A 19,194-nucleotide genomic window follows, 5' to 3' on the forward strand; every position below is an offset into this window, starting at 1 on the left:
TTAAAAGCATTGACTTTAGAAGCGCCGTCAAAGAGCTGAAGAGCGTAAAAGGATTTCAAACCGTGAGCTGCACGAAAAAGACCAATTTATCAACCCTTTTGTCTTATAATCGTCATGAGAGCACTTGCTATATAAATGAGCTCAGCTGGACCATGCAATGCCAGATGAACTTATGTCTTCCATGTGGTTAAATCTGTGGCCTGAATAGAGGCCCCATAGGATTTGGAGAACTTTTAAAGAACTGTTTCCATGGTACTGTTTCTTCTTCAACGTCGTATCAAGGGTGGAAAATAATCAAAGACTTACGAAAGCACCCGCTCCAGTCTTGACCCAGAGGACCCAATAATCTCTCCTAGAGTGCAGAAGGTCTGGCCGAGGAAGGACTGTGGGAGACAAAACAATGAAGGTAATCACAGTACTGTGGGGTTCCTGCTCCAGAAGACACAAATCAGCAGTGGCAGTCCCGTCTGGAAAATCTCAGAAAGATGGTATGAGGACTCACCTTGGATACTGTATGTCACTGAGTATAAAGACAGGTGAGGCCTGGCTGATGAAACTCTAAGCAATGGAAGGGGTGAATCAATGACATGGAAATGCATACAAAAAAGCGAGCAAAAAAAAAAAAAGAGAGAGAGAAAAACAACAGAAAAACAAGACGAGACTTTGAGGACTACGACAGACTCTTTCATGCAGATTTAAAAGATGCAGAGGGTCTGGGCTTTTTTTTCTTTTTTTTTCAAAGAATGAGAACTCAAAAAACAAATTGCATTCTCTTTGTAACTATTTTTGGCATGACAGAAAACAAGCAATGGATAAATTACACTCATTTACAGCTTGTACCTTCTGTCATCCACGTCCATTGTAGCAGAGAAGATTAAATCAACAGAGTAAAACTTGCAGGCACTGCATCGTGACTTGTCTATCCATTAGCACAGCATGTGGAACTTTAGTGTTTACTTACATGCTTTGAGATGTTTGAGCTTCTGGAGTCCACATTGTAACTATGTCAAATAAGCAAAAGATTGAAAGTGAATGTCTAAAAAGCATTTTATCACTGTCTAATTTATTTATTTATTTTCTGAAACTAAAGGCAGAAAAGTGTTGTCATCCACTTACACATCAAACCGAAGGTTCTGCTTTTCTTCAAAGAAGTAATCCAGGACAAACTTCCTCACAAAGTCCGGGTTGAGAGTGTTGTCAATCACTTCTGTTCGACCAAACTAAATAAGAATGAAAGATGCATCATTAGATTAAATGTTTCCTTGGCTAGATAATAAAAACATAATATATAATTTATTCTCCACAAATTGGGTGCAAAACAGGCTTTGAAGGTGAAGTCAATTTTTCTCAGCCCAATATATTAGTGAAAGAATATGCTTGGCCTTTTTTATGTAATATTTTTCTAATTGTTTTTGTTTCCCTTAAAGATTTTTTGCCCCCTTTTCTATTTCTTAAAAATGCAAGAATCAAAGTCAAAATTGTGAAATAAAAGTTACAAATGACCTATTTTTTTTCCCAATAATTGAGCATTCTGGTCCTATTTTTTTTTCTGACTATACATTTCGCAACTGTTTGTTAGTTTTTTCTCTTCTCAAAAATGCAAGAATCAAAGTTAGAATTCTGTGATATGAACTCAGAATTGTTAAAAAAAAAAGTCAAAATATCCTCTTTTATTTTTTTATTTCGTGGAGGAATCTGGTTCCCACTGATCTGACACACTCAACACTATAATGTAGTTACAGTTAATGTAGTAAACACATTTTTCTTGACAAAACTTGTATACAGTAAAGAATAATATAATAAATGCCACTTGACATTTGAGATTAATAGAACAGAAAAGCATAAAAGAAGTTGATGTTAATCACTCAGCAGCATGTAAAATCTGCACAGAAGGAATTACTGATGTGCCAAAGCATAATAACAGTTGCTATGATCATATTTTCATTATCAGAGGTAAAATCAGCCCTCAGACTTCCCTTCTCTCGGCAGACTCAACAGCAGCCTGAGCTCTGCATGAATGTGGGGCAGGAATAGCAGCTCAGTGTGAGCTCCTACAGCTTCCTGCCAACGTACACATCCCTGAAGCAATCAGACAGTAATTCCCATTGGGCAGGAGTCCTTGCTGGAGCTCACCGACGGCACTGAGTAATGAACTATTGATTCCTGACTCAGATTCAGACCCAAGATCATGTTCTCAACACCCCAGACACATAATCCCACCTATCAACTTAGTAACCACGCTTTCTATTATCTGCTCCTGGAGAAGTTCCTGGAGCCGATCGGTCCTTGACCGTTGATTGCTGCATTATCTTTTTAGGGAAGCTGGCTGTTTATAATGCAGTTGCTATGCTTGCTTTTGGAGGTACTTGTAATGTGAGTGGGCACTTAAGTGTTGATATGCATGCAGAGAAAGCCACTGGTCCAGATACATGGCAGCTATATAAAAGTACAGTGAATATTTCATGATGCCATCTGGAGAGCGAGATATCTCTAGAGAAGCCCAGAGTGCTCGCTGCATTCCTCAAACTTCCAATTAGGGATGCACCGATCATGATTTTTCATGGCCGATTCCGATACCGATTTTTTTTTTTTTTTATCTTTAAGCAACAAACAAGAAAGAAGGAAAGTGTGCATAAACAAGATGTTTATTTTGTATTTAATAGGCCAAACTGGCTTTTGGCTATTGAAAACAATAACTGCAACCATCTGAAATTAACAGCAGTAACTGCAGTAAGTAGCCTACATTCAATACAAACATAGATGGTACAGACATTAACTTTTGTTTTTTAATTGGGCTGAAACTACAGAGAACTGGCCTTAAATTTAAAGATTAACTGTAACCATGTGAAATTTAAGGCAATAACTGCATTGTTCTACAGTCCAAACAACACAATCAACACACATTCAATGTTTCTTAATCAGCATTCAGTATTTTAGTTTTTAAATTTGGTTTTAAATAAAAAAAAAAGGTCTTTACCAGTGAGACTAGATAAAAGTATGCTATATAAATAGATGATTCCAAAATGTTAAAATCAAACAATGTTGGTGCGAATAAAACAAAGATGCAAAGTGTTTTCATTCATCCAATTAAAAAAAAAAATTAGGTTAATGATTCACATCTATATTTTTTTTAACTTGAGCCAATGAAAAATAAATAACTATTGTCTCAAGTAAAAAAATATAGATGTGAATCATTACCCTAAATTTTTTTAATTGGATGAATGAAACACTTTTTTCTCAGTGTGCTACAGCAGGTGATTTTTAAATCAAATTAAGTCGATGTAATTTTAAGGTAAAATAAAAATAATCATCTTATACAGAACTGACGTTTATTTCTGGCTTTTCAAACGTGTATGTTCTAATTTACAGAAAAAAAAAAAAAGTTGTGTCTCAGTTTAGTCCGTTTCGTTTCTCATCCAACACGTCAGAAGTTGATCTGAACATCTCTTCACGGTCTACTCGTGTTCAGGGTGCGGACCGGTACAGTATATGCTCGCGCAGCTTTAGTGTGCAGTGCACAGAAAAGGGACTCTTATTTGTGCGCCAGTACACCAACGGCTGATCGCTTCCTGCTATCTGTGCCTCAGACATGAAGCCCAGCATTTTCCAGAGCTGATCGGCTGCCCCAGGGCCAGATTAACACTTTGTTGTACCCTGGGCAACAATATTCAAGGGCCCCATCATCACGACCCCAGGATCACCATAATATGGTCATATACAGAATATATTACTGTAATATACTGTAAATATACTCAATACTTCAAATTCTAACTGTCATCAGGTGTATTTTGATTTACAAATATTTAAATGCTCATAGAACTACAAAATGCACTACTATGTCCCCTATCAAAGACATTCACTCACATATGATGCTATGAAAACAAAACACATCAGCATCTGTATAATCTGGTAAAATTGACCCACTACATTGAGAGGGAGGGAAATATCCTCCATTTTCACAAAAATGAATAAATAAGCAACCACTTTCAAACCATTGTTTATTTAACAACATTTATTCCCAATAGAAATGCATTGAATTGATATAGCTATAACAGAAGACCACAGACAACACATCAAGAAACATTTTGGTCCTCAGCTCATTTTAAGCAGAAATCACCCTGACAGGGTGACCCTGTTTCCTCAGAATTCAACAAGGCAATCAAGTTATTAGTCCAACACAAACAATTTGAAATCTGCCAGTTTTCCATCCACAACAATATACAGCATTTTAATAAAGCTGGCACCTCAAGGAAAAAATAAATAAATAAAATGCAGTATCACTGTTATCTGCTCATAAACATTTTTATCCTAAGCTCATTTTAACTTGTTTTAAAATAGAACAACAACATATCACAGCACAATTAACCAGTTAAACATTGTAGTGCTACATAAACATTTAGAAATCTGTCAATTTCTCTGAAGAAGACAAGACAGAAATAAATGCTACATAATCTGGCAAAACACACAATTTTAGTCCTAAATAATGAGGAAGTGCATGTTTGAATTTGAAATGCCTTCATTTGGCAAACACATCTTACAATGGCTTTTTTCTGGACTTTGACTGTGCAAACTGGTGTACAGTATAACATCTTCAAAATCAAGGCCACTAACAAGTTCATGTCCAATAGCTAAAACAGAAAGTGCAGAGCCGTGTCTGTGACACAATTTCTCTCTAGAAGACAAGATAAAAATAAATACTACAAAACCTGGCAAAACACACAATTTTAATCCTAAATAATGAGGAAGTGCATGTTTGCTTTCATTTGGCATCTTGTAGAAAAGTCCTGGCTAGCTGAGTTGTCCTCGTCGTTGACGGAAGCTGACTTAAAAGAACTGTCGGCAACATTAACAGGAGTGAAGAAATTACCTATTATAGGTATATACTTTACATTTTCTGCGTTTCTGATGTCCTTTTCCTTTTTTAATTTCCGCTTCGCGCTCCCATTTAGCTTCTCCATGTCAGATTTTTTTCTGTTGTAGCAACGCCTGACGTAACCCGCTCGGCGTAACATTTGACCAACCTCATGCGGACTGACCAATGAGGAGAGGGTCTTAACTTGAGGCCCTCTCTTCATTGGTCATTCCGCATGAGACTGACTCTCAACCGCTCTCAACTCACGTTCAAAGTCATAGGCAGCGCAGCGTCTCTCTGTGCAGCGCAAAAGCCCGTGTTGACAGTTTGTTTAATGTAAAGCGGGAGATTACCAGATACAGTATTTTGCTCGTGCCCTTGCTGCCCTGGGCCCTTTAGAGGTCTTGGGCCCCTGGGCAATTGCCCAGTTGCCCGTATGGTTAATCCGGCCCTGGGCTGCCCGTGTCTTACTCACAGATTTCGAAATACTTCCACACAAATGACATAGCGAACTGTATATATATATATATATACAGTACAGACCAAAAGTTTGGACACACCTTCTCATTCAAAGAGTTTTCTTTATTTTCATGACTATGAAAATTGTAGAGTCACACTGAAGGCATGAAAGGCTATTTGACCATGGGGTGCTGCGCCAGAAGACCTGGCCTCCACAGTCACCGGACCTGAACCCAATCGAGATGGTTTAGGGGTGAGCTGGACCGCAGACAGAAGGCAAAAGGGCCAACAAGTGCTAAGCATCTCTCGGGGGAACTCCTTCAAGACTGTTGGAAGACCAGTTAGGGTGACTACCTCTTGAAGCTCATCAAGAGAATGCCAAGAGTGTGCAAAGCAGTAATCAAAGCAAAAGGTGGAAGAACCTAGAATATGACATATTTTCAGTTGTTTCACACTTTTTTGTTATGTATATAATACCATATATAATTCCACATGTGTTAATTCATAGTTTTGATGCCTTCGGTGTGAATCTACAATTTTCATAGTCATGAAAATAAAGAAAACTCTTTGAATGAGAAGGTGTGTCCAAACTTTTGGTCTGTACTATATATATATATATATATATATATATATATATATATATATATATATATACTGTATAGTCAAACCCTGTCGATGCGGTGGGATACAATTAATAGCTGGATTTACAATTCTGCCAAAAGGGTCATGATGATTTTAGAACACTGGGAGGCAATAAAACACCCAAAAGCACAGCCAATGGGACAGTTCAGCACTGGAAACAAATTCTTTGTTTTTATCCATTTAACATGGCATAACAATTTCTGTAATTTCTACTAATTTTATGAGTGTCATTCTGTGTTAATCTCTCTTCCTGTATTTCGATCCGGTTTCCTTAGTTTCATTTGCCAGTTTGTAATAATTGATCAATGGTTGATTATGTTCACCTGTACCTTGTTTGATGTCTTACTTTCCTTGTGTTTTCAGTTTGGTAGTGTCAGCTCATCTGTGCTTATTGTGTGATATCTGTTTCAGTTTGCATGTTTTGCCCTGTGTTTTTGACCATATTCCTTTTGTTTAATAAAGCTTCTGCAATCAGATCCACAATACAGATTTTTTTCTTTCTTTTTGACAGTGAACTTTTCAATGTGATTTCCTTCAAGATTTTTTTTCTTCAGTAAATTCAAAGTGGTCAATAAAATGGAACAAATTTGTAACTTTGTACTATAAAAAATAAAGCACCACATGCATTTTTGTTTAGTTTAGTTTAGTTTTTACTTTATAATTTTCAATTAATAAATACAGCATTTCAGTAGAAGAACACCTGAAAAATACTTTTAATTAATTTTTCATCAAATCATACTAATGTACTTACAGTGGGTACGGAAAGTATTCAGACCCCCTTAAATTTTTCACTCATTGTTATATTGCATTCATTTGCTAAAATCATTTAAGTTCTCTTTTTTTTCTCATTAATGTACACACAGCACCCCATATTGATAGAAAAACACAGAATTGTTGATATGTTTGCACATTTATTAAAAAAGAAAAACTGAAATATCACATGGTCCTAAGTATCAGACCCTTGCTGTGACACTCATATTTTTAACTCAGGTGCTGTCCATGTCTTCTGATCATCCTTGAGATGGTTCTACACCGTCATTTGAGTCCAGCTGTGATTGATTATACTGATTGGACTTGATTAGGAAAGCCACACACCTGTCTATATAAGACCTTACAGCTTACAGTGCTTGTCAGAGCAAATGAAAATCATGAGGTCAAAGGAACTGCACGAAGAGCTCAGAGACAGAATTGTGGCAAGGCACAGATCTGGCCAAGGTTACAAAAAAAATTCTGCTGCACTTTAGGTTCCTAAGAGCACAGTGGCCATCATAATCCTTAAATTGGAGACGTTTGGGATGACCAGAACCCTTCCTAGAGCTGGCCGTCCGGCCAAACTGAGCTATCGGGGGAGAAGAGCATTGGTGAGAGAGGTAAAGAAGAACCCAAAGATCACTGTGGCTGAGCTCCAGAGATGCAGTCGGGAGGTGGGAGAAAGTTGTAGAAAGTCAACCATCAATGCAGCCCTCCACCAATCGGGGCTTTATGGCTGAGTGGCCTGATGGAAGACACACGAAAGCCCCCAGGTCTGATGAGACCAAGATAGAACTTTTTGGCCTTAATTCTAAGTGGTATGTGTGGAGAAAACCAGGCACTGCTCATCACCTGTCCAAATACAGTCCCACCCAGTGAAGCATGGAGGTGGCAGCATCATGCTGCGGGGGTGTTTTTCAGCTGCAGGGATAGGACGACTGGTTGCAATCGAGGGAAAGATGAATACGGCCAAGTACAGGGATATCCTGGATGAAAACCTTATCCAGAGTGCTCAGGAACTCATACTGGGCCAAAGGTTCACCTTCCAACAAGACAATGACCCCAAGCACACAGCTAAAATAACGAAGGAGTGGCTTCACAACAACTCCGTGACCGTTCTTGAATGGCCCAGCCAGAGCCCTGACTTAAACCTAATTGAGCATTTCTGGAGAGACCTGTCCACCAACGTTTACCATCCAACCTGACAGAACTGGAGAGGATCTGCAAGGAGGAGTGGCAGAGGATCCCCAAATCCAGGTGTGAAAAACTTGTTGCATCTTTCCCAAAAAGACTCATGGCTGTATTAGATCAAAAGTGTGCTTCTACTAAATACTGAGCAAAGGGTCTGAATACTTAGGACCATGTGATATTTTAGTTTTTCTTTTTTAACAAATGTGCAAAAATGTCAACAATTCTGTGTTTTCCTGTCAATATGGGGTGCTGTGTGTACATTAATGAGGAAAAAATGAACTTAAATGATTTTAGCAAATGAATGCAATATAACAATGAGTGAAAAATTTCTTAAAGTTTTGAAGGGTAGTGTGTGTATATATAGAAAAAAATCCAACTTAGAAAATAACAATAGTAATATTTCATGTTTTGTAATTAAAAGCTTTTGCAAGTTTATGGATATTGTTTCTAAAAGAAACATACTTGTGAGATTTATCTGGAAGGAATATAAAAGAATGCACATAAGAAAAGAAAAAGAAAAACAGAACATCCACACAAGAACAGATAGAGGAGGGAGATGGAGGAAAACACCGACTGATAGACACTACAATCTGATAATACACAGAACTGAAGAAAAGAAAAGAAAACTTAATGGTGGATCTAAAGGTACAGCAATGGATCACATCAATATAACTGCAAATTGTTTCCTGATTGCAGCTTCTATAGTTGTGGCCAATGGACCATATTAATTGATAATACAGTTTTTCAAAAGGTTAAAAATGAACATGCTGAGCACTATATGTTCTGCTCATACTGTATAACCTATAAAAAGCATACTAACCTCTCTCCACTCCTTAGTACCAATTCCTTGAACATACAACACAACCACTGTAAAGAGAAAAAGGAAAAATAATGGTCAAACACTGAGGGAAACAATCAATAAATTGATAAAAAGCACTTGCAGCATGTGCACAGTGAGTTCCCTTAAATGAAGCTAATGGAGGTGCTTCACTGAGCGCTTCATCTTACCATCTAAATTAGAAAATGGCTTGGAGAAGTGCCTACCTGTGACCAGTATGGAGTATTAGTAAAATTCCAGGCCTGTTAAGTCTAAGTGTGGAGCAGCAGATGTGAGAATCTAACTCATCAATTACTCCACTAAATCAAGAGGAGTCCAAACAGGAAATGCTCTGACCAACAAATGGACTGTTGGAGGTAGTTTGAGGAAATGTCCGAAATGTCTCCTGGCTTTTGGCGAAAATATTAAAATTCGAGCCTAAGAATTTGGACTTGAACATTTGCTCTGCAATCTGCTCGCAGACCTCCTGCTATCGTCAAAAGATTTGTTAAAGAGCAATCAGTTATGAATCTCACTGAGAAAAATTGTAACATGAGATTCATTCTCAGAAAAACTGTTATTTGTGTCTGAATTAATATTTATTTATTCATTCATTCATTCGAAAATGATCCTTCTCAAATTAAACCATTATTGTTTCTGGCTAAAATGTGAGGATCAGGATATTAATAAAATCTGCATTAAAATGAAAACCACTTCATAAGGTTGAAAGTGAAAGAATATTTTAATTTTGATTTAAATTTATGTTCTGAATTATTTCATATTTTTAATATATATATATATATATATATATATATATATAATATATTATATCATATGCCATTTTAGAGTGACCTTTTATTGTGGCCAGTCTAAGGCACAACTGTGCAATAATCATGCTGTCTAATCAGTATCCTAATATGCCACACCTGTGAGGTGGATGAATTATCTCGGCAAAGTAGAAGTGCTCACTAACACAGATTTAGACAGATTTGTGAACAATATTTGAGAGAAATAGGCCTTTTGTGGACATAGAAAATGTCTTTGATCTTTGAGTTCAGCTCATGAAAAATGGGGGCAAAAACTAAAGTGTTGCGTTTATAATTTTGTTCTATATATATATATATACATGCATTATATTATATTTTTAGAATAATAATTAAATCATAAATATTATATATTTAAATTACTATATATAATCTTTATTGAAATGTAATGGTTATGAATGGGGATATGTGAATTGGCTGAAATTCTAATTATAAAAACAAAATGGATGTTTATGTATTTAGTATTATGCAGTAAATTAGGCCATGTATTGTAAACAAGTTCAAAATAAGTATCCTGTATGCAAATAAGTATCCTGTTAATTATATCAGTTAACACTCAATAGACACAATTGTCTTTTTCCCCTGAGAATTCATGGCCCAGGAATTTTGACATAACTAGCAAAACAAAATTACTCCAAAATATCATTTCTTGTTTTTCAAGATGCAAATGTTACTCGAAGTAGGGCATTACGAATAAACGAGATGAGACGGACCACATTCATTATTTTCAACTCCTCGAAAAATCTGCACTAACTACACTGGGACGGCTAATGTTTAACGATTTTACATAAATTACATGGACAGCACAAAAAGCATTTCAGGAAGAGTAGAGACACCTATTCAGGTATGACCTTTGCCAGATAAACAGAGGAACTGATTTAGAATAACTCTCAGTGCAAATTATGGCAACTCAGATGTCAGTCAAGCATTTGATTGCTGTGAGCATTAGGGTGAAGGATTAATAAATGTTATAATTTTGGCTTCTCTGACTAAGGCAGGTTTAAAATGGCAAGCTTTTTTTCAACTCAGAGATTACTTTGGAAGGAAAGTAGTCCCTTTGATACTACTTGAAAAAGCAGTAGGAAAAAAAAGATGTGCCCTAAGGGTACAACACTTTCAGCAATAGCTTCACATACCAAATAGCCATGAATAACTCATCCAAAACCTTCCCACTTGTTTTCAAGGCAACAGCAAAATAATTCATGTGAATAGCATTCATGGCTACTGACATCATTTGGGAAGGGAAAATGCTTTGTGTTTCTGCTCAGTGGTTGACCCTCTGAGAGACAGAGAGAAAAAAAAACTTTGAATAATGCAGTAATAAAATTTGGCCATGTTTATATTATCATGCAAGTTGACTATTTTATTACCCTTAAGAATAGTAAATACAACTCAGTCAGAATTATTATATGCTCATTAGTCCATCAAGAAAATCAAAAAGCTCTAAATGAATATGTAAATGCAAAATCTGAGTTATATTAAAGCTTATGCATGCAGATGTTTGAGACACCAGACAAGTTTTAATAAAAATTTTTCCTACTGTGCAGTACACAATATTCTTTCAAAATAGTTAGAACACATTTTAAAACAAGAAGAAATTCATAGTGCATGACAATGTTGTCATATGACCTGATCACATTTCATTTTTAGCACAGCAAAATGTTTTTTTTAAAATACATATAATACTACAAATTAATTTTATTTTTAAATATTAAATACAATTTCTTGTAAGCTCCTATTTAATAATAGATCAAGGAAGCAATAAGATATATAGTTTCAGTCCATCACACTGTTAAGCATACTGCAATGTGGGATACAGTACACAGCACCTTTGTTGTACATGTCAATATTTTTGGCAAAAAAGCAGGTATTTCATGCATAATACAGAAAATCGGCATACTGTGCATATCTAATGCATAAACAGTATGATTATTATGATAATGTATTATTCACACAGACTACTTGTGTCAAGCCTCACATAATCAAGGAGCAGGACTTACCTGGCGCTGACCTTGAGAACGTATCCACATCCAGCAAATTCCTGGAGAAACAGAAACACAGAGATTCTCAAGCACAACGCAGACAGAACAAAATAATTGCTGGCAATAATAAACCAACAAAACCTAGCTAGAGGAGATTGTTTTATTGTGCTTAGTTAGAACAGATGGTTACACAGAAACAAAAGCAGCTTCTATGTTTGTCCTGTGTGAACAAAGAGACTCGTTGATGCTCAGGTCGGATCAGGCTTGAGGTTTCTCCTGACAAACATCAATAATGAAGGTCAGGAACATTACAAGAACACATGAAATCCAAACTGACCCATTTATGTTTTTATTCTAATTAATAATACAGCTGCCTTGTGGCCTTTTAGTTGAAAACAGATATAGAGACTTGAAAACAGTAGTTCCTTTGATAATAAATAAGATTTTATTTTTATTATTATGAATTTATTTAAATGGAAATAATTTATGAGAAATTAAACATTATATATATATATATTTATAATTATCAGCATATATAAGGAACTTTACGTGGATTTTTTTACTTTTTAATGCATTCTCGTGGTCTTGATGATTCATTAGGTATGCCATTATAAAGAAAAATGTATCTGTCTTTATAATCTTTTATCCAAATGTAATAATTTGGAGTTCTCCAAAATGACTTTCCGTTGCAGATTAATTCTTCCTTTTCAATCACACGACTCTGGCATATAACAGCCAGATAAAATCAAGTCTCGTCCCACATTTTTCTCATTCCATATCTTGTTTCGATTCAAAATGAATCACGCTACAGAAGTTAATTGGCTTTTTTAAATGGACCTCAACTCTGTCAAAAGAAATATCTTTTAACAAAGACTGTTGATCAAAAGTAATGTTTCATAACTGTTCCGACGGCAACAACATCTATTTCACTTTTGAGTTTCCATCCATCAGTCTGTTATTGGTCTCTGACGGTGCATTTAAATTTAAAGACCAGACCACGTTAAAAAGGACATGATGGATGGCCAGTAACAGGAACCCATAGATACTCTCGCACAGGAGAATTGTGTTTGTGGAATAAATAGATAGAGGAATAGAAAAAAGGCTAGGGAAGTACAACAGAGAGCACATTAATCCATCCGACTGAGCAGAGAATCGATTCCATCTCTAGTCTGCAGGATGCGGCTCGGAGCAAGAGGAGGTATTGCCTGACATCTGGTGTGACGCCAGCTGTGACGTTTTAACCCCGAATAAACAGGTCCTGAAGCTCTGGCATCTCAACAGGGAGCGCTTTCACGTGCACCTTACTGAGGGGGATCCCTTAACATACCGTGTGGCTTCGGTCATTGGGTTTTAGGTGATGACCTTGATCACCGGAATAACACACCGCAAAACTTTCTACTTACGCATTCACATCCATTATGGTTGGGCACATTCATCACGTTAGTCAAATATTAGAATTTTATTATGGGATGTAATCAAATCACCTAGTCAGCCAGCAACCTCCAAATCAAGTTATGAAGATCAGTTGATATATAATTCAAACTTTGACGCACTCAAAAACAGCCCAGTAGACCTACATATCTGTCTTTGTTTAAAACAAGACACCATGAAATCTTCACTCAAAGGAAAACAGCCTGACAGTACAGTATAGAATTTCCTTTCTGATGCTGCCAGGCTTGAGTCATACGTTCAAAAAATATACAGAGAAAATGTTTTCCTTTGCTTCATGAAATATGATAGGGAAGACAGGAATTTACAGGCTTTTCTTGACAAACGCAACAGATCCTTTAAGATCTCCAGGTCTGAGAGTCTTCAACACATTCCCTTGTTCTGGTTTCCCTCCAGACGCTCCCTTATCGAGTGACACAACGGCATCTGCTGCAATCTGTGTTGACAGTGACAAACAACCTTGATGAATTGGCTTCCCCTGTGAACAGCTTCCACAATTTGTCGGCATAATGCGGTGACAGAACGACACTCTTTCACTAACTTGTTGCCTTGCAAAGTGTTATCAGTTTGGAATGCTCATATGTGACTTCATAATAGTTTCCTGTGGAGTTTTGAATATGGGTAACTAACTCAAAGCCATCAAAACTGTAAGTGCTGGTTGCTTTCATCGCTAATTCCTAGAGAAAAGCACAGTTAGCATGCCAAATACTAATTAAAAATGGCCAAAGGTATGTGGACCCCAAGTATAAAGAGCTGACGCTAAAATTCACAAGGGCTCGAGATATCATTTTAATGAGTGGTCTGCTTCTCTTGAAGGCTCTATGAGTAGCCTACACCATTGAGGACCTTGGTGGGCAACAAACTATTACAACAAAGTTAGAATGTCAGTTCAGAACCCAGATTATTACTCATTTTCTGTGGGATGCCCCACATCGCAAGTGCAATGCTGTACCAGGTGAGCTACCCAGCAAGTTTACTAAATCAGAAGAGCCTTACATATGGAGCCGATTATGTACACGCCAACATGTATTAGTTTACAAATCGTGCAATATATAGTAAAAGTATTTTAAACTGATAACACATTATTGCACAATAAAATGTGAAAGTAAGTATATTAAATAATAATCTGTCCCTGTAAACATAATTTGTGTGATAAGGAATAAACATTGTTGGTGTTTTACTGCTACTAGCAGGCATTTCATGCAGTGAATTAAACATCACTTCATTTTTGGAGTTCTGCAAAAATGTAGGTAGAATAACGTTTTTAAAAATGTAAAATAAATTATTAATTCACCCAAAAAGAAAATATGGTCATCAGTTACTCACCCTAATTAAAAAACTTGCTATATTTTTTTCTGCTGAACACTAGAGGATATTTGGAAAAAAAATTGTTTGTTGCTTAAACCATCACTTCCGGCCAAAATATCCATAATAAACCATAATCCATAACAACACTTTCTACAGTGAAAAAAAATCAATCTCCTGTTATCCTCTGTATGTTTAGAACTGTTTTGGACTATTTTCGCTTGTAAACAGTGCTTGATCTGTGCAAATCTCTCTTCAAATACAGATGAGACAAATTATTCACTGAACAAAGCAATATTATGGATACAAGACTCATACTTTAACCGGAAGCAATTATTTGAACTTGTTTCTTAGAAAAACAAGTTTATTGCTTCATAAGACATTGATGGACTGGAGTTTACAGATTACTGGTAATTACTGTGATGTTTTTCCATCAGGTGTTTGGACGGCATTCTGACAGCACCCATTCACTGCCATTGGATGAGCATGTGATGTAATGCTAAATTTCTCCAAACCTGTTGCAATGAATAATAAACTCCTACACATCGTGAACGGCCTGATGGCCCCTAAAATTCCAGTAAATTTACATTTTAGTTTTTTTGGTTCGTTTAATATTTCCCTTCAGTAGAATTTGAACAGGACGTCCATATACTTTCAGCCACGTAGTGTATTAAGTCCACAAACTCAAGTCATTTGTACTCTGTGTCCGGATACACTTTCTTTTACCACTGAGTTGTCATGCCACCAGACACTGCCTCAAAGTGAAGCAGAAACCCACTGGGCATCTAGAAGCGGAGTTTATTTCGTTGCTGTATTTCATTTTTCATAAATCCTGATCTGTTGCATTCATATCCCAGTAGGCTACTATGAAATATGTACCATGAGGTACCACTTGCTCTATTTTCTTGCCCCCATCTTCCACCTCAGCCAAATTACCGCTGAAGGCTCAGCGGGCAGAGCCTGGCAGCCGCAGATGTGTCTCATGTATAAAGAGACCTCCCTTGGATATTTGGGCAAGCAGTGTCTGAAGTGAAGGCTTTATGCAAACACACAGACAGCATCAGCAGTCAACACATTCATTATTCAGGAAAGAGTCTGTGCTGTTGTTTGTTGCCAGTGGTGTCTGTCCAACAAGGAGAGAACGGTCCAGAGGGACACAGCAAGGGAAGAGGTCAGCCAGGCATTGAAAAAGGTTGCCCTTTATTAACACAGATTAAACTGTTTTTTGAATTTTATAACTGTTTGTTTAATTTACATTCTATGAAAGGCAAAAAATCATAAAATGCAAAATACTCTAAACATGCCTCTAAACAATAATTTCTTCTGGCAGCAAAGACTTGACGTGCAGCAGAAGAAAATGACGAGCTATTTTCAACATGAAAGTTAAGCAAAAATAGACAACAAAAATGAAATATGACTCAAAGATCAACATAATTATGACATCTAACTCCACAAATCACATATGACCAAGAAAGGCGGTCGAAATGCACCTACGCACAATGCCAAAAAATGCTGTCTACATAGGGAACTAGATTTTGAGACACAGCATGCAAGTCATGAATGCAAACAGACGACTCAGACAAACAGATTCACCTAAAACCCTTACAAAAAATAAAATGTGGTAATCCCATGGCTGTCAATATATAGCATCTATATATAGACCTAATCAAAAATTCTAAATTGACCATATGTCAAAGTTAATGACATGGAACATGGACGGAAAATGGAGTGACCACTATTTTGAATATTGGACATGTCCCTTTTATTGGTTATGTAAAAGAAGAAGTAACATGGTACTGACACGTTTTTCTGACATGTATCATGGTATTACCTGACTGTACCATAGTACTGCCACAGTACTGTTTTGTAAGAGTATGGTTGTTGCTGCCCTATATAGCCTAACACGGTGCTGAAAGATTACCATATTCATGTACCATGGTATTTATACGAAACTCAAATTCCCCTCAAGCAAGAATGATACGTGTCTCGCAAATGCATAGTCTACTCCTCATTTCCAATACTTTATTTTTTTGCTCAACTCCTCAGTCGCTGCTTTGTGTATTTTTTTAAGACACTTGGTATATTGACATCTTCTAAATGGCCAAATTCAAACGCATTTGAATAGTTACTAACATTTTTCCAACGAAAAAAAAACCTTCACAGCGAAAGCAAAGAGAGAAAAGACACACCGCTTTTAAGACGTACCGAATTATGGATATTATAATAAGATATATTCGCTCTTACCTGCACGAGACGGTAATCTCTATTTTGGTGGCAGGTACGCTGCTGTTTAACGGATCAAACTCCCCGATCGATGCCATTGCAGCTCCTCTGGAGTTTGAGATAAGTCTTCAAATGACTCCAAAACCTGTGTCTCACTCGTCTCAGGCGTCACACGTTTAATATAACCCAGCAAACCGGCGCAGAAATCTGGCTTTCCTTACAATTTTGGCAGAGCGAGCATCGTCGGTCCGTTTGAGTCTGACCCCCTCGCGCACCTGAGGAGACAGCGCGCGTTTGATCGGCAGGTAGAGTCTGACTGGACCTCCTCTTGCCCTCCCTCAGCGAGAACACTCCGACTCCGCTTTGAAAACTTAAACTGAGGACATCAATTGTTAATATTACAGAAGCCATCCAATATTTATGAGGCGTGGTGTCAGATATGGATCTGAAACCTTTGAGGACGTTTAATCTATTGGGGAAAGTGGGGAAACTATTTTCAAATATTCAGTCCTCCAAAAGCCCACGGCTTTTAAAATCCGGCTGAGCTGTGGTTAAACGTCGATGTTGCGCAATATAAATAGCAAAAATACTCAAGTAGCCTACTCTTCAGCACCACAAGTCAATACACGAGTTCTGAATCTGCTGATAAATCGAAAAGCATTATGGCGGTCTCAAAATGTAGTGAGCTGTCTGCATAAACAGCATTTTTGCTCATCAAATGCTCGATTTAAACATCTAAGCCCATCTATGATGTTTATAAATGCTGTCTAAATTTACCAAAAACACAAATGTTTTCTATTTTTATCAATTAGTAGGCTATTGTTTTGCTGACACATCAGTATGTTGTGTATATATATATATATATATATATATATATATATATATATATATATATATATATATATATATATATATGGTATCATATGATTAAATCTTGGCTTAAGTTGCTCAAAAATACAGTCTAAACTACTTAAAATGGAATGACATGAATAAAAATTAGGAAATCTTAGTAACTTGATATATATCAGTCACATTACAAAATATTATCATTACCATAGCAGGATATACCACTACAATGCTTTTCGTAAAGAGAAGTTTACCAAACATTTAAACTTTCAAAATGACTGATTCAAATGTCTAAATGCACTTACATTGCCCAAACATGGTAAACTAACAAATAACCAACTGTGGACTATGCATTATCATAAAATAATAATAACATATTTATAAAAAACATATCATTACTATGATACCATGTTGCAACTTCTATGGTAATATTATAGAACATCTCTAAATATGTATGTGTGTGTGTGTGTGTGTGTGTGTATATATATATATATATATATATATATATATATTAGTGCCACTTTCGAATCAAAGCCTTGCTAGTGTCATGGTATTTTTATTCTTTTTTTTTGTAATTAAATCCCCTTCGGTCAATTTAATTTGAGTTTCCAGCCATCTTCGAAATGACCAGACTTAACCTTAATTTTAATAAAACTCTGGTGCCCAGAGTAGATAGAATACGGTTATATCCTCTGGATGCTTTCCCCACCGGCTAGTGATGGGCAGTACTGCTGCGGCGCTGCTCAATTGCCTTCGGGAGATGGCACATTGAACCTCTTGGCCAGAAAAGAAAGAGAGTGTGTGAATGGAGATGGGGAGGGAGGAAAAACAGTTTGTATACGTTCCCATTTGGTTACCGAGCAAGTGAGCCCTCGGCTGAGAGGAACCTCTCTAACGGAAGCCATCTAAAGGGAAATTTAATTGTCCTTTGAGGTGAATCTCTGCTTAGCCTTCCAGTCACAAACTCAATGCAAGAGATGGATAGGGAAACAGGGTGTGGGCGACTCTCATTACACCTGCATACAAAAGACCGCCTGTGTCCCACTGTCCTTGAGATGCCAGAAACCTACAGCTTCAGAGAAGAAATGAAAATACACAGGAATATACACAATATGCTCATTAGTGATGTGTCAGTCATGGTGACAGTTCGTGGATTGTTGTTCTAGAGATGCAAAATACAGATATAAAAGTCTACTGAATATGACATGACAAAATAAATTGAACCTGCCTTAACAATGCTCCATCTTTCCCTCCTCCTGCGAAGGCAGCATCGCTGTCCTGAATCATAAAACCTGGGGTTCAGATGTGAAGAAACTCCTAAGCTTAAAGTACTACGTTTGACATGAAAAACACAACCAGACCGGTGGTGGATGAAATGGGGGGGGGGGGGGGTCCCATGGACTTATTATTAAAGAAGGGACATCTAGGGACCAGAATATCTGCAACCACCCAAACCACCCAAATCCCATAACCACAAAATACAATTTTTTATTTATTTATATTATTGCACTGCAACAAAAGTGACTTATACTATATCACCAATCGCTAGTGTATAAATGCATGTATCATCACAAAACTATGTGCAACTGTAAAGCATGACATTTTTTTGATTAAATAAACAATGGAATAGATCTCCCCAAAATTTAAATTTGTTCAGAATTTACTCACCCTCGGGCCATCCAAGATGTAGATGATGATGTTTCTTCTTCTGAACAGGTTTAAAGAAAAATGTGTATTTTATTTTGAACAGTTTTTGTGAGCCGTGTTTGATCTGTGAATATTTCTCTCCTGATTCAAAACGAGATCATTTTTTTCACATCTTCATATATGTATTTCTTACAAACACAGCTTTTT

General features: G+C 36.8%; 1 protein-coding gene across 3 annotated transcripts; it reads right to left on the reverse strand.

The window, feature by feature from the left end:
• Window positions 1-305: 305 nt before the first annotated feature.
• On the reverse strand, window positions 306-17,237 carry LOC132118412 (copine-8-like). Of its 3 annotated transcripts, none has more exons than XR_009425895.1 (7): window positions 16,516-17,203; window positions 11,536-11,576; window positions 8,715-8,761; window positions 1,117-1,220; window positions 841-1,001; window positions 503-558; window positions 306-383 (listed from the first exon to the last, which is right to left on the reverse strand). XR_009425895.1 is itself a non-coding variant. In XM_059528237.1 (7 exons), exons 1-7 carry the CDS (start codon window positions 16,590-16,592, stop codon window positions 353-355), a joined length of 396 nt encoding a protein of 131 aa, XP_059384220.1. In that variant the 5' UTR covers window positions 16,593-17,237; the 3' UTR covers window positions 306-352. The 3 variants fall into 3 exon arrangements, 2 of the variants coding, with proteins under 2 accessions (XP_059384220.1, XP_059384221.1); XM_059528237.1 differs by having other exon boundaries at window positions 962-1,001; window positions 16,516-17,237; XM_059528238.1 differs by lacking the exons at window positions 306-383; window positions 503-558 and having other exon boundaries at window positions 568-843; window positions 962-1,001; window positions 16,516-17,236.
• Window positions 17,238-19,194: the final 1,957 nt, after the last annotated feature.

The sequence above is a fragment of the Carassius carassius genome, chromosome 37, assembly GCF_963082965.1.
Source record: "Carassius carassius chromosome 37, fCarCar2.1, whole genome shotgun sequence".
NCBI classification, from domain to species: Eukaryota; Metazoa; Chordata; class Actinopteri; order Cypriniformes; family Cyprinidae; genus Carassius; species Carassius carassius.

Excerpts from the sequence above, each read along its gene's own strand:
- LOC132118412 (XM_059528237.1), bottom strand. The coding sequence starts at position 16,592 with ATGGCATCGATCGGGGAGTTTGATCCGTTAAACAGCAGCGTACCTGCC. Across the intron at positions 11,577-16,515 it reads GAGATTACCGTCTCGTGCAG|GAATTTGCTGGATGTGGATA; the intron begins GTAAGAGCGAAT and ends CTGTTTCTCCAG. Across the intron at positions 384-502 it reads AGTGACATACAGTATCCAAG|TCCTTCCTCGGCCAGACCTT; the intron begins GTGAGTCCTCAT and ends TGTCTCCCACAG.